The sequence below is a fragment of the Achroia grisella genome, unplaced genomic scaffold (genome assembly GCF_030625045.1).
Source record: "Achroia grisella isolate CSIRO2021 unplaced genomic scaffold, CSIRO_AGI_Agris_v1 utg719, whole genome shotgun sequence".
Taxonomy (NCBI): Eukaryota; Metazoa; Arthropoda; class Insecta; order Lepidoptera; family Pyralidae; genus Achroia; species Achroia grisella.
Window position 1 is genome coordinate 926,191 of NW_026713002.1, and position 16,392 is coordinate 942,582.

At 35.9% G+C, this 16,392-nt stretch overlaps 1 protein-coding gene across 13 annotated transcripts in view; it reads left to right on the forward strand.

Annotated features, from left to right (window-relative positions):
- The window catches only part of LOC131850255 (zinc finger protein 260-like), a 63,761-nt gene that overhangs the window by 311 nt on the left and 47,058 nt on the right, over positions 1–16,392 (forward strand). For all 13 annotated transcript variants that reach the window (XM_059200438.1, XM_059200437.1, XM_059200434.1 and 10 more), the window contains exons 2-4: positions 1,393–1,534; positions 2,297–2,386; positions 3,030–3,152. In XM_059200438.1, coding sequence (XP_059056421.1) covers positions 1,393–1,534; positions 2,297–2,386; positions 3,030–3,152 — 355 coding nt within the window. The remainder of the gene's footprint in view (positions 1–1,392; positions 1,535–2,296; positions 2,387–3,029; positions 3,153–16,392) is intronic.

Genomic DNA, 16,392 nt, shown 5'->3' on the forward strand with positions numbered 1-16,392 from the left:
TTATGTTCTTAGCTATTCTTGAATGTTCTTTGTTATATCCAATATGAACTATTAAATTATTGCTTGCAGTTAGGTTAATTAACATCGATTATATATAGGTACTTATTTACTTCAGTATATATTGATTTAAAAGTAATAGATTTAGACACAATTTGTTAGTTCTAATGTTAAATTATAGGACTAGTGCTTAGTTCTAATGTTATGGGATTGATTATTAGCCGAATATATTGTTTAACAAAGAAAATCATTGTTTAAACGTATGACAAATCAGGGAGGGCATTGTTAGTGCCTCTATAATAATAATGCATGTTTTTTTTTAAAATGTAATAGTGCACTAGAATAAGTTAATGGTATACGCTGGCACCGTGACTAAGTTGAAATCAATTCTGTTAGCCCATCCTGGTGTTTTCACTGCGAGTTTACCACATCAATTTCTAGGGAGGATAGTTTGGACCTTTCTTCCATGCGGGTGTAGATTTTAGGCAATAAGTCCCATTACTGAAAACCCTATAGACCTTAAATATTAAACACACACTCGACTTGACATTTCGCTTTGTCCATTGTCATTGCTTTGGACATTGTTGCCTGTATATGGCCCAGGAGTAAACTAACATTGAGAGTGACGAAGCTTGAGTCAAGTCACAATGTGAGTTCCAAGGTGTATGGGACCAGGGTTCCAACCAACATACTGCCCATCTTCATGAAGGAGGAGTATTGGCTGAAGGGGGTGGGGTGTAATGACTCTACCATAGAAAATAACTTTTGCCAGTGTTGTCACCACAGAGATGATTTATATTTATATATCTTATTATTACATATGTATGTTAGTCTATAAGGTATTTATAGTATGGGCAATTAGTAGACTGAAATGAATAAATAAAAAAAAAAAAATATTTTATTTTTACCCACTTACATCTATTTTTACAGGTCTTAGCCTAATACAATAGTGCAGCAAACATTATTTTTTAAATTAATTATAACTTATAATAAATAAAGCGATCTTCGTGAACTCATTCAGAGAACAAGAAAATAGATCTATTTGCTCCGTTATATGATTTAATGTCAGTGCTCTTGTGACCGGTGCTTTGCCTAGTAAGTGTGTGGCCCCGCGCGGCACAGCCAGCAGTTGCGGTCGACGGCGACACCATACATATTTATCCGGAACACAGAACTCCACACAACTCAACACCTGGCTATTGTTAATTTTACCCCTAATATTCTATATGCTATTCCTATAGAGACATACACATGTCTCTGTAGGAATAGCGATAAATAATTTAAGAGTGACACTCTTGTCTATGGATGTCTTGCCACTTTCAACTGTCGTCCATCATGCTCTTTGAATATTGATACAAAACAATGAATATTTTTTTTTTATATTGATTTTGACAGCTGACCACAGCGGAACCTGGGGAAGAGGGTGGCATATGTGAAGTGTGCATCACACAACTTCGAAACGCTGCGAATTTCAAAAAGCAAGTACAGCATACCGAGGTGCAATTTAAGAAATGCTTGCAGGACAAGTTATTTAAAAGTAAGTACAGATATCGAATAAAAACTCCAATAGACTATTGCTATAAAACAACAATATGCATTATGACTAGGGCCCACACTGCACATGGCAAATTGAATAAACATGGCAAACCTAGGACTGTACATATTAAAAATCTGCTAAGCTGAAGACAAAACACCACTAGACATTCTATGTGGTTGTAGCCCACTCATGCATAAACGAAATATCTCCTTTGGAAAGTTTACATTCTATCCTGAGATAAAAACCAAGTTCCCGATATTTCAGCAGTGTTTCAACCACCATGATCATGGGTAAACCGAAGAGCAGCGGGTAGATGGTCTACCTTCACACGTCTTCGTTTGTTGATATTATTGAAACTCAATGATACTCTCCAAAGTATACTAACCGCATCTTCCTATACACTTAATAATCTTTCAGATCTTGCCTTTTTTTGTTTTTTTTTATTCAAAATTAAAAGTAATTTATTCATGTACGATATTTTAGCAGCTTATGAACGTCAGTTTTTGTATTATAATTTTTTCCCTACCGTCCAGTTCCATATACAGATTCAATTGAGAATTGGACTGGCAAGAAACTCAACTGAATTTCTTATTTTTTTAATAGAAAGTTTTTTGCACGCAAAATTGTAACATGGTTTTAATGCCTGATGCATTCTTTAACTGTGTTAAAAGCGTCAATTTTACGGTGAATAACTATTATAAGACGGGCCGTATGCTTGTCTACCACTGTCAAGGTATAAATAAAAATATTGTTTATCTGCAGGTGACCTAATTAAAGTTGAAGCCACAAACCTGGATGACGGGGATGACTCCGACAATGATAACAACCTCTCTGACAATTTCTCCGGCAATGGTAAGTGATGATGATACCTTAGTCTATTTTTCGCCAATGGTAAGTGATACATAAGGTTGCTGATGAATGAGTTATTAATGCTCAGGTATATAATCCATATAATTTGACGGCCTAGGTGGTAGAGCGGTTGAACACACCGCTTTACTTCCGATGGACGCGGGTTTATTTATTTAAAACTTTATTGACCAATAAATTATGGTGCAAAAGGCGCACTTAATGCTATAGGCATTCTCTACCAGTCAACCTTCGGGAAGTGTAGAAATACTAAATTACGTATATACAACCATTAGACCAAGCTAAAATAGAGTGGGTTCGATTCCTCGCACGGCACAAACATTTATATTCATGTTTTCTATGTATAATAGATATAAAAAAAAAAATATTTGTATCAATTATCTAGTGCCCATAAAACAAGCTTAGATGGCGCTGTGTGAATTGTCCAGGGTTATTTAATTATTTATATTTAACTGCGAAAGTGTGTTTTTCTGTCTGTTTGTTTTACATTGTTAACAATTTACCTAAAGATATATTGAATTACAAGGATGTACATGAGCAATCTTTTAGCTTAAAAAACAGACGATTTCGCGTGTAACATATAGTAACATATTTAAAATAATACAGTTAATAAAACCCGTCATTCCAGAATTCGATATGGCCATCAAGAAGGAAAAAGAAGACCCCAAACCAAAAAAGCGAGTGGCTACCAGAGCATCCACGTCGCGGGCTAAAAAGTCCAAAGTGGACGACGGCGAGCCATCCACTAAACGTAAGTGGATAGTTTCGTTACTAGTGGCATTGGTTGTGTGTGTACGCGGCTTTATGACGCTGTCCACGTAGGCAATAGGGTTATGGCTGTTTTGGAGCGATTCCTTTGCTTTACGAGTTAAAAAAAAATATGGCGGGAACATATTTTTTATTTTTAAAATAAAACATTATAGGATCATATATTAATGGTGTGTAATAGTATCATTTTTATTCCAATTATAACAATTAAGTGTAACAATTTATTGGAAAGTAGTTGATCAATGCGATCATTACTTGATATAAATAAAGAATTACAAAGTCGTCTATTGTTCATAGAGTTTTTTGTACAGAGAGACATGACAATAGATGCAGAAGAAATACAACACTCGTTCAGTGTTGCCAACTTTCTTTCCATTTTAGGCGTGGACAGTAGTGTTAAATAATATTCGATAGCTGTATGGAGTTCATAGACAATATGTCTATGGTCGCTGATTTTTTTCTTCAGAAGTGGGATATTTATTACTTTATTTACGTTGCTTTTTAAATTAGTTTAATATACTCAGATATGGTACAAACCATTTCGTATTTTACATAGGTCAGTATAGAACATATTGCATATTATGTTGCGAACACAGGGTATTTTTTTCTCTATATATATTATAATATAGTTGAACTTGCACACACGGCCAATTGTTTCACTTTGATAGATATTCGAAAAGCTGTAATAATTATATCATTATGTATATGTACATTATGAGACTAAAAACAAATTCAAATTTCATCGCCATACACAAAAAGCAAGAAAGAAAGAAAGAAGAAAAAATATTTATTCAGTTCTTTTTACAATAGTGTAACAATATTAACAATACCAAACAAGAAAATAAAATTAAGATTAAGGAAAGATTGTCCCTGTTCCATTTAAATGGGTATCGAAATTACAATAGAATAGAGTCGAAATTTGAACCTCCAGCTGTCCCTTCAGACTCATGTACTTTCACAATACAGCTTATGGTGTAGTTTTTAGTGTCGAGGGTAGCGTGCAAACGCCTTCGCTTACTGTATACGCTGGCGAGGCACCAGTGGATGAGCATGAAGTCATGTCAGTTAGCTCATCGCCGCGGATTAACCACGATGGTTTTGAGAGGTTTAGATGGTTTGGAGAGGTCAACCTGATTTAGTTGGTAATGGGACCACAATTCGACTTACAGATTTAAGGGAGGTTGTCATTTTTAGTATATTTTTTTGGGATGAATAGAATGGTGCACCTGCCTGCGCTAACGGTTTACGCTGGCGGGGCACCAGTGGATGATAAGTTCAGGTCAGTGGACCCATCTTGGCAAATACCAATTTGCCACGATGTTTCCCTACAGGAAATCTCGTGGAACTTGACATGGTGCATTGCTAGCAATAGGGTTATTAGATCATATTACTAACAATTCCGTTTCCCCAGTCATTTTTAGTATTATGGATGGTAATAGAATGGTGCACCCGCTTGCGCTAACGGTTTACGCTGGCGGGGCACCAGTGGAGGATGATGAGCATGAGGTCAGGTCAAGTCAGTTATTTTTGAGTTTATTCACGATGTTTTTCAAAGGGATCCGCGTGGAGGTCTACCTGACATGGTACATTGCCAGCAATGGGGTTATTAGACCACATTATTAACAATCCCATTTTCCCCTAAGTTTTAGTTTATTAATACATTAATTAAGTTAGGCTTTTTAAAAATAGACTAATATTTTTTGGGTTTATCTTGTTCTTTATGATTATTGCTTAGAATAAAATTTTCTGTATTCATGGAGTATAAATGAATTGCAGCTCTTCGAATAACGATCACCTATTACTATTGTATTTTTTATATTAATTATATGTAACGGGTTTGCTTAATCATATATATATATATAATATATTTTGCTAAACAAGAAACTGTTATTGTATGAATATAAAGTCGTAAGGATATTGATTATTTTGTAGATTTTAATAACCCCGGACACAAAAAAAAGGAGTGTTAAAAGTGATATGTCTGGGACATCGTTTTCGTTCATTGGAATTTAATTACATTTTTATATTTAATTTATTCGCAAATTTATAAAAAAAGATATTATTATTTCACCGTTTTATAATAACCTCACGATATTGTACTTTTGTTATGGGTATGGTAGTAAACAACTGATATCAATACTTAAATATTTTTTTCTCATAAATACATACGTAATATACATAGAAAACTCCCAGACTGATACAAACAATTATATGTACAAATATTTGTATCACGCGAGAAATCGACCCGCGACCTTAGGAAGTCAGGCGGTGTGCTAAACGACTAAACCACAGAGCCCGTCATTGTGACCGCTGGAGTCGTTCATGCGTTATCATTCTCGAGGACTAAAATACCGTACTTCTGTAGTCTTTTATCTCACCGCCGTCTTACCTCACCGGAGCAAGCTGCTTGTACTAGGGTTTTTTTTATACTACTATGGTGGCAAACAAGCATACGGCCCATCTGATGGTAAATGGTTACCGTAGCCTATGGACGCCTGAAGCACCAGGGGTGCCACGTGCGCGTTGCCGACCCTTAAGAAACCTTAATATACCCCTTCTTGAAAAACCCCATGCTGTAGTCTTGTGAGAAAACCTCGGCAGGTACCAGCAGCTTGCTTTTTGCCAACTTTTATTGGAAGAAATAGAGTATATCTGATTTCAAAGGAGGTTAATAAAGAGTACGGACTTACAAAATAGAGTATCATTTGTTTTTTAATTTTAATAAGGTATTCTTTTGTACGATGCGAGCAGCGCAGGACCGATCGTCATGGAGATCTTTGGGGGAGGCCTATGTCCAGCAGTGAACGTCTTCCGGGCTGAGATGATGATGATGATGATTCTTTTGTACTCTTTGCAGTTCGGTGTTTGACACTAGTATAGTAAATCTTATCTTAATAATATTATAAACTTGAAAGTTTCTAAGTATGGATGTTTGTTACTCTTTCACGCAAAAACTACTGAACGGATTTTGATAAAAGTTTACAGTAATATAGGTTTATACATCAGAATATACGTTATAAATTTCACACGGTTGTAACCGCGGGCACAGCTAGTATTGTATAAAAAAGAGTATTTTAGCATACTCTATTAGTGTTCTAGATAGAGTACCCCTACAGGATATAAAGTACGATACTCTATTTTAGAGTAGTGTTGGCAACCCTAGCAGTTTGGCAGAATTAAATGAGTTTTATTATTTCTACTAGAGAACGGTTGCCAACCCTAGCCCTATGGCAGAAATAGATAAGTTTTATTATTTCTACATCAAAGATTTTTTTAAATTATTGTCTGTGTGTGTGTTTGTTTAAATAAGCATCGCGTAAAAACCTGTGAACGGATTTTACTGTGGTTTTCACCAATATATTAAATTGGTTTAATAATTGCAAAAGCTTAGGTATATATCATCTCGCTTTTCATTTTAGGAGCCGAGCAAATTTATATTATTAAAAAAATATATATTCTTAAAACACGTGACTCGGATATTGATGGAGGATATGTATGTACATACATGAAACAATCATACTCATGAATACAAAAGATTATACAATGCGAGGAATCGATGACGTTGGCTCGTGGAGAAAATGCGGATCTGCGTGTGCTCGACGCGACGTACAAACGACTCTTGTTGATGCCCCCCAGATTTGGTGGATAAAAATAAGAGTGGGATGTAGGGTAGTAACATATTGCAAGTTGGTTAGAAATAGATTTATATCAACCATATAGTATTGTACAAAGTTTAACTCTGGTATCATTTAGTATAAAACAAAGTCGCTGTCGCTGTCTGTCCGTCCCTATGTATGCTTAAATCTTTAAAACTACGCAACGGATTTTGAAGCGGTTTTTTTAATAGAGTCATTCAAGAGGAAGGTTTATATTTTAATACATGTACACCCGTGCGAAGCCGGAGCGAGTGGCTAGTTTATATATATTTAACAAATAACTAGTTTCTTATTGGCAAATTGGCAAAACAATAAATTGTTGCTATAAATATATATAGTGGAGTGAATAGGTAGAAAGGACAAGAGGAGCTCACCGGTGAATTCTTTCTTCGACTTCTCCCGATGATTCTCGGCGCTGGTTCTATTTTCTATTCACCAAGACTAATATTTTTATAATGTTTTTCTTAAACTTCTTGATTAACAAACACAACACATTACGGATTTATTCTCACTTTCAAATTGAGCAGCGTTAGCGATGGCGGCCGGCGGTGAACTTGAACTTGAACTAACTGGGCGGAAGTCGTCTTTCTATTTCTTCTTGTCCTTTGACATGTTGCATGGTTTCAGGAAGTAGGACAAGGAAGGACATACATGGGATGAGTATGCGTGAGTGAGACAGATATGCAAATTAAAACGCGCGCTTATGTTTCTATTATATTGGTAGTTAAAAATGAATGAACGAGATGCGCGGCTGCGTGTGAGTGAAATAGAGTATTGGTCGAACTATCGCTGCGTAAGGAAAGTATAGGTAAAAATGAAATAATGTTACGTTTCGGCGTAAACAACTTCCCTGGCCTAGAGGTTTTCCTCTAAACAAAGTAAGTTAATTGAATGCGGTAATTAAGTAAAATTAAAATAAAATAAGCGAACGATAAAAAAAAAATGCATGCGTATAAGAAAATTAATTGTATTACTGGAGAGGCAAGGGGCAAATCCTAACTACAGGTCGAATATAAGTTCCTGACAAAGTTTTAACGCGCACAGTACGAACGATATTATCTTTACCAGGATAAAGTTCATCAATAACACCCAGAGCCCAGCATAGTGGATGCGTATTATTATCTTTAATTATGACAACCATACCCCGATGAACAGGTGTAGATGGTGTATTCCACTTTTGTCTTTGCTGAAGGGAAGTGAGGTACTCTTGACTCCACCTCCGCCAGAAAGACTGCGTTATTTTATTCAGTAATTGATAGCGAGTAAGGCGATTATCAGCGTATTCAACATAATCCTCGGCGGGTAAAAATTTTAAGGGCGTGACGTTTAAAAAATGGTTAGGAGTAAGTGCGGCTAAATCAGACGGATCAGAACTCAACACACAAAGCGGTCTACTATTTAGTAATCCTTCTATCTGCACTAATACGGTATTGAACTCCTCGTAGGTGAGTATATGTGTACCTATTACTTTATTCAAATGTGTTTTTACACAACGGACATTAATTTCACACAAACCATTAAAATGCGGACCATATGGCGGACTATGTTTGAACTGAATACGTTGTTGTGAAAGTTGATCACCTATGTAATTTATATGAGCTTTAGAATGCAAAAGAGTGTAAATATTATCTAATTTACGCTTAGCGCCAATGAAATTGGTACCACCGTCACTATATATCATTGCGACAGGGCCTCTGCGTGATATAAAACGTTTAAACGCTGCTAAAAATAGATCTGAACTTAAGTCTGTGACCAATTCTAAATGTAATGCCTTTGTCGTTAAACAAACGAACAAACAGATATACGCCTTTTGACTTTTAATACCTCTGCGGCGTATATGCGTAATAAAAAATGGACCTGCGTAGTCCACTGCTGTGTGAACGAAAGCTTTCACCTCAGAAATGCGAAAAGCGGGAAGATCACCCATGGGGGGATAATTATTTTTAGGATTTATCTTAAAACATATATTACAGGCATGAACTCTCTGACGAATTAGATTGCGAGCGGATAATATCCAAAATTTTTGTCTAATTAAAGCGAGTAACAAAGCGGGACCAGTGTGTAAATTAGAGATGTGAAAATAATCAACAATAAGTTGAGTTAAGCGATCCTTATAAGGGAGGAGAATGGGGTATTTTTGATCACAATTAAGCTGTGATTGAGATAGCCTACCTCCAACTCTAAGTATGTTATTGTCATCAATGAAGGGATTTAATTTTCTAAGCGGTTTGTTATTACAAATATTATGTTTTTTAAGAGATAAAATATCTTGAGAAAAATGTTTATTTTGAATGAAGCGTATAATATATAATTCCGCGGTATCTAAATCTGTTCTATTTATAGTGCCTCGGCTGCATAAATGTTTCGTAAAACGTAATATATAAACAGTTGTACGTAAAAGTTTCGAATAACTCGAATAGCGGTCAATGATAATTTGCATAGGATTATTATTTTCATTATTAATTATATTTGCTTTTAATGAAGTGGTTTTAGTCTCCGGTATACTTTCGTCAGAACATGAATTTAATTTAAATTGAGTTATAGGCCAGTCTTTTAGTGGCAGGGAAATCCAAGGAAGGGCACAAAACCAGATTTTATTATTAAATAATTCCTTCGGCGTTACAGGGCGTGATATTATATCTGCGGGATTTTCTTTACCGTCGATGTGAAACCAATGGGAAGCGGCAATTTTTGAATTAATTTCAGTTATTCTATTCGCTACAAATGTATGAAACTTATAGGCGGGAGAATGAATCCATGTGAGTGTTACGGTTGCGTCTGAAAATGCGAATATCTTGTCTATATGACAGCGTTTAGATAGCACCTCATGAACTGCGGAGAGGAGATTAGCGAGTAATAAGGCGGCGCAAAGTTCAAGGCGTGCGAGAGATATCTTTTTTAATGGAGCAACGCGAGACTTGGAAGAAAGGAGATGGACAACACCGTCAGAGTGGACATCATTACTCACTCTGATATAAACAACGGCGCCATAACAGGACTCACTAGCGTCTGCGAATCCGATAAGAGTTACATGTGAGTTGCGTGTTATACCTACATGACGAGGAATTTCAATCTGTTCCAAAAATAGAAGTTCAGATTGAAACTTCAACCATTTATTAGATATGGAGGATGGGGTAGGTGCATCCCAGTCCAGATTGTTCATCCAACATTCCTGAACTAGAAGCTTTAAAAACGCGGTAATCGGGCCTAGCAATCCTAATGGATCGAATAAACGTGCGGTTACAGAGAGAATAGTGCGTTTGGTACATTGTGATGAATCTGTACTTATTTTATATTTAAAATTATCCTCTTTGATTCCATTGCATACCTATAATTTTTGTATTTGCGTTTGAGTCACAGTCAAATGTTACAAATTGCGGATTTTTATGCGAATTGTCTACTTTGGTCATAAATTCCTTACAGTTGGACACCCATTTTACTAATTTAAATCCACCCGAAGAAAACATATTAATCATCTCTTGATATGTTTTTTCGGCTGCATCTAGACCATCTAATGACGATACATAATCATCCATATACATGTGATTATCAGCCTCGTGGGCGGCGAGAGGATATTCAGTGCGATTATCTGAAGCCAGTTGTCTCACAACCCTCATCGCGAGAAAGGGAGAACTAGAGACTCCGAATGAGACTCTGTTAAATTGATAAGTTTGTATATTAGTTTCTGTATTTAATCTAAAAAGTATGAGTTGAAATGGTTGATGATCAAACGTGAGTTTAATACAGAAATACATTCGTTCTATGTCAGCCGTTATACCAATAGCAAACATGCGTAAATTCATCAACAAATCAAAAATATTAGTTTGTAAATTACAACCTGTATAAAGTATGTCGTTCAGTGATAAACCGGACGTGGTATATATATACCAGCGTTGAGGACTATGCGTGTTTTTGATGTCTGTTTATCAGGGCGATAAACAGCTCTGTGCGGAATATAATAATGTTCAGAGTCGTATATAGGATTTTTTACTATACTTAAATACCCTTTATCAATATAATCTTGAATTGTGGAGTTATAATCTTTACGTAGATCGGGCTGTGAATCTAATTTCTTTTCCAATTGTAAATACTGACGTTTTGCAATAGCGTATGAATTTCCTAATTTCGAAGGCGGTAATTTAAATGGTAAGTGAACGGTATATTGACCTTTATTATCTCGAGAATAAGTCGATTTAAAATTGTTTTCACAAATCTCGTCGTCTTTACTCATATGCGTTTTAGAGGGAACACTTTCTAACTCCCAGAAGCGTTGTGTAAGATATCAAGCGGAAGCGGGTCGGATTGACAGAAAAATAATTTGTCATTATTTGAAAGCGTACTATTCTGAGAAGGTGAGTCGCAGTCAGCCTTTCCCATGACTATATAACCGAGTGTAGTCTCTAAACCAATAACTGATGAAGTAGGTGATGTCACTTTATCACTACCAAGCAGTATAGGGAACAACTCATTGCCCACAAGACAGTCAACACTGCCAGGTGAGTAGAAATCATCATCAGCGAGCGGTAAAGATTGCAAGTGTTCTAATTGCGATACATCGACGCGAACATTAGGTAAATAATCAGTTATAACGTCTATGACTCGTGCAGTTATTGTATACGAACAGCGGGCGTCGTAGCGTGAGTGAATTTTAAACGTTGTGTACCCATAAGACGTACTCTCTGTTTTTCCTATTCCCCTAATGGTAGATATAGACGGTGTAATATTTAAGTTTAATCGATTACAACATGTTTTGGTAATAAAATTACTCATAGAACCCGAATCAAGAAATAAACGTACATTCGAACGCTTATTCTGATTGTATACGTGAACAGCAGCGGTAGGTAAAAGAATAGTCGAATTGTTTAACTTATTCTGCGCGGGAGTAGTTACCGACAGCGTTATATTATTTGAATTCCCACTCGTAGCCTGTGCGTTCGACGGAGTACTACGAGGGGCGGGCGTAGCCGATTGTACTGTAGCGACGCGGCTTTGGTCGGGTTGCGGGGTGGGACGCGCTGTGTCATAGCGTGAACGTATGTTGGAATCTATATGCAAAAGCGAGTGGTGTTTATAACCACATGTATAACACCGATTTATAGATTTACAGGCGTTTATATTATGAAAACCTAAGCAATTAGCACATAAATTATTTTTCTTAATAATAGTAATGCGGTCGTGTACGGATTGATTAATAAAATAATCACATTTAAATAAAGCGTGAGGATAGGGCGAATTACAAAATGCGCATGAGAGTTGACGCGGCTGTATGCGAGCGAGTTCGAACGAGGGTGCGTTGACCTTTGGCCTATATATCTGTTGCGGTGGTGCATTATAAGGTGATGCGTCCGTGTTTACAAGAAATGCGTTAGTGTGCGTTACTTTTTTATTATCTGACGAATAATTTGATTTATTCTGAATTTGCGATTTATAATTAGTAGAATTAGAGTGAGAATTGCGTAATGTTTGTATTTTACACTGTTCTTTTACAAATTGCGTTAAATCTGAAAAGTTAGGTATATTTTTATCTTTATAAGTTTGTTCGAATAAGTTTACAATATTTTTATCGAGTTTAGTAAGAGCGGTATGTAAAAATAGATAGTCAGATAGATTGTCTATTTTCAACTGCCTAAGCGCAGATTCAGCTGAACAGAACTGCTCAATAAAAGTATCCAGAGTTTGATTACTTTTAAATTGTAACATCTGATCGACGTATTGTGATGCTTGTATGCGTACATCCTGATATTTTTCTACTAATGCGTTCCATAATAGCGAGTAATTATCGGCGGTGGGTTGAATACCTGAACAGACATTAAGAGCTTTACCAGCCAAACAACCAATCAAGTACTGAACTTTTTCGGCGTCATGTAAATTTTTATTATCGTGAATTAATGTTTTAAAGTTTTCGTAGAAGCTAATCCACTTACTCGGATTCGAACCGTCGTACTTTAAAAGGTTTAGAGGGGGCAACTTTCGACTTAATAAATCTAATTCTTTATTATCCTGTCTAAGATTTTTTATAGAATTTTCCACTTGTTTAATATGACAATATAACTCATCGAATGACGAAAGCGGCGTGTAGTGTGTATTGTCTTGTCTATAATTAAGCGAGCCTCCAGTAACGAATCTAAAGTTTCTATAAAATCTGAACGAAGCTTGTCTAACGAATGAACGCGAGTTAAAAATTGCAACTTATAATTCTCATTGGAAACCTTTAGACTGAGATCATAAATATGTTGAATGATGCTAAACAAAGAATTTTTCTTTGCTTCAAGGAGCGTTACGTGGTGATCCTCATCTTTACTAATACTTGCAACTGCGTCTTTAAATTTCGACATTGTTAAAGTAATTAAAGTGATAAATAAGTATTATAGATAGGAGTAAAATTGCGAATTAAATATTATAAAAAAATGGCGTGCGGCGCGTGAATGCGAAACAAAATGGCGATCTTGTGAATTGCGCAATAGAAAAATTGACCGTTATAAGTTGAATGCGGTTGCGTTATAAATGACTTGAAAATAAAGTAAATAGCGATAATGAATGAATGATGAAGTAGATAGAAAGGGAATCGGGACGAAGGACCAGGACTTGGAGTGAATAGGTAGAAAGGACAAAAGGAGCTCACCGGTGAATTCTTTCTTCGACTTCTCCCGATGATTCTCGGCGCTGGTTCTATTTTCTATTCACCAAGACTAATATTTTTATAATGTTTTTCTTAAACTTCTTGATTAACAAACACAACACATTACGGATTTATTCTCACTTTCAAATTGAGCAGCGTTAGCGATGGCGGCCGGCGGTGAACTTGAACTTGAACTAACTGGGCGGAAGTCGTCTTTCTATTTCTTCTTGTCCTTTGACATGTTGCATGGTTTCAGGAAGTAGGACAAGGAAGGACATACATGGGATGAGTATGCGTGAGTGAGACAGATATGCAAATTAAAACGCGCGCTTATGTTTCTATTATATTGGTAGTTAAAAATGAATGAACGAGATGCGCGGCTGCGTGTGAGTGAAATAGAGTATTGGTCGAACTATCGCTGCGTAAGGAAAGTATAGGTAAAAATGAAATAATGTTACGTTTCGGCGTAAACATATAGTACATATAATTAAGCAAAACTTTATGTGCATGTTATTTTTAAGTCGAATATACTTATCTGTTTTTCATATATACACAAAAATGTACTTTAAACTGACTATGTTATAGTCCAAAATGAAATTGTTAACAAAAATACGACAACGTTAATCCGAACACTTTACAAACGACAAAACGATGACGTAACTTTTTTTTTAATTATATTTGACGGCGTTGGATACAATATTCTTCTCGCGATTGTGTTGCCGTGCGTATGATTGTGGATAGTGAACACCGTTCTTGTATTAATTTTAAATTTAAACTAATTAAAATATAAATTTTACGTCTAAGAAAATTAAATATTAATACAAATATTTAACGTTCTGTAGCGAACCATCGTAATAAATTCCTTGCGATTGTGCTTATGATGGGCTAACTGACTTGACATCATGCTCATCTTATCATCCTCCACTGGTGCCCCGCCAGCGCAAACCGTTAGCGCAGCGGGTGCACCATACCATTATCGTCCATTAAAAAAAAACTCAGCAAGATTGGTACTCATTGTTGATGGTACTCACACACCGTTTTAGAAGAGATCAGATTCTGACCTATTTTTACAAAAAAATTGTCTAAATAGAAAATGTCCGCTACTTTGACCAAATGGATAGTGACTTTGACCAAATAAAGAAAAATGACATATTTATTTATTACTAACTGTACCCGCGAATTCGTCTGCGTGGAATTTAACTTTAACTTTCTAAAATTAAAGAATTTTTCTAAAATAAAAGTAGCTAAGTTACTCCTTATTACATCAGCTATCTGCCAAAAAAAGTGCCGTCAAAATCGGTCCAGCCATTTCATAGATTAGCCGGAATAAACAGACAGACAGACAAAAATGGTAAAAAATATTATTTTGGTGTATGTACGATATTTATATTCATATGCATGTAGTAAAAACAGTTATTTCAATATTACAAACAGCCAATTTTATTTATATGTATAGATTTGTAAACATGTCATATTTATTTATATTTAATCAACTGCCTAAAAAATAAGTTTCAAGCTTCTAGCTATAAAAATGATGATACCCATACAACCTTTCGTCCCTTTTTCTCATGAAAAGGCCTATGTCCTTTCTCAGTGTCTAGGCTATCTGTGTACCAAAATTCATTTAAATCGGTTCAGTTAAAGCCAAAATAAAAAAAGCAAGCTTTTAAACGTGCACCAACATGTTGTGGGTTTGGTAGAAACCCAAATTGCTATGCACACAAATTACAGGTTGAATGTGCGTGCGTGTATGAATGTATCACCGCGATTTCGACAGTGGACAGACGCCACACCGGAGGAAATTTGGAGGTTCATTATCATCTTCACCATTATCATGCTCCAATCCTTCGCGATGAACAATGTGGAGCGTGACTATTGGTATTTTTGAATTGAACCATTAAGGTTTCGGGGGTTTATAAAAAAAATATCCTTCGAAAGCTTAGCATTCTTAAAAGGTGTCTGCACTTTGTAGATACTTTATTGCCCAAAAATTCCCTCCAAATTCGACAAGGTCATGCCTATCATCAAACATTTAAATAAAAAGTTTAGTACGATGTATCTCCCCAAGCAAAATGTTGCAATCTACGAGTCGCTTCTTCTATGGAATGGTCGACTTTTTGTTACACAGTTGATTACAAGAAAAACAGCGAATAAAAAGTTACGAATTGTGCGAGTCAAGGACAGGCTACCTGTGGAATATGGAGGTGTATTTGGGCAAGGAACAGCCTGCGACTGATGTATTTGAGACGCAGAAAGAGCCGCAGGAAGCGTTTGACGTACCTAAGCTGGAGAATGAGCTGGTTGACTTCCATAAGCTGGACAATAAATCGGAAAGCACCACGTCTCAGATTGTATATATTTTATTGAGACTATTGTTTGGCAAAGGCAATCGTAATGAACAATTTTTATATATTTTAGCGCATACGGGAAATCCTTTTGTTATGATGTGATGTTTGATCTTATGCTGTACGGGAATATTCATTGATGTAGGCCTTGTGATTTTTTCATATTTTTCCAAAAGTTGCCTAGCATCAAGCTCCGCTCAATGTATTTTTAAGAAATAGCAAGTCTATACAGTCTATAGTATAGTCAATCACGTCGGGGTCACCACTGTTGCGGGTAAATAATAAGATGTTGCTGGTCGAGACGATGTATATTACAGATGATGATAAACTGACAATGTGTACATAGAAATAATGATCTTATATACTAAATAAAAGTAGGAAAATGTAAGGTGGGGTGACACAGTTTAGATACAGCAGTGCCTAGTAGACAATATTGAATTTGTCTTACTAGACATTATTAAATGCAATTATTATTTTATGTATCTAGGTGACTGTGTCCCATATTAGCCATTACAGATAGTAAGGCTCTTAAAAACTAGACACAGAACGGACACTATGGACACTCTTCGACACACCAAAGAGTTCCGGAGTCACTGAAAACAA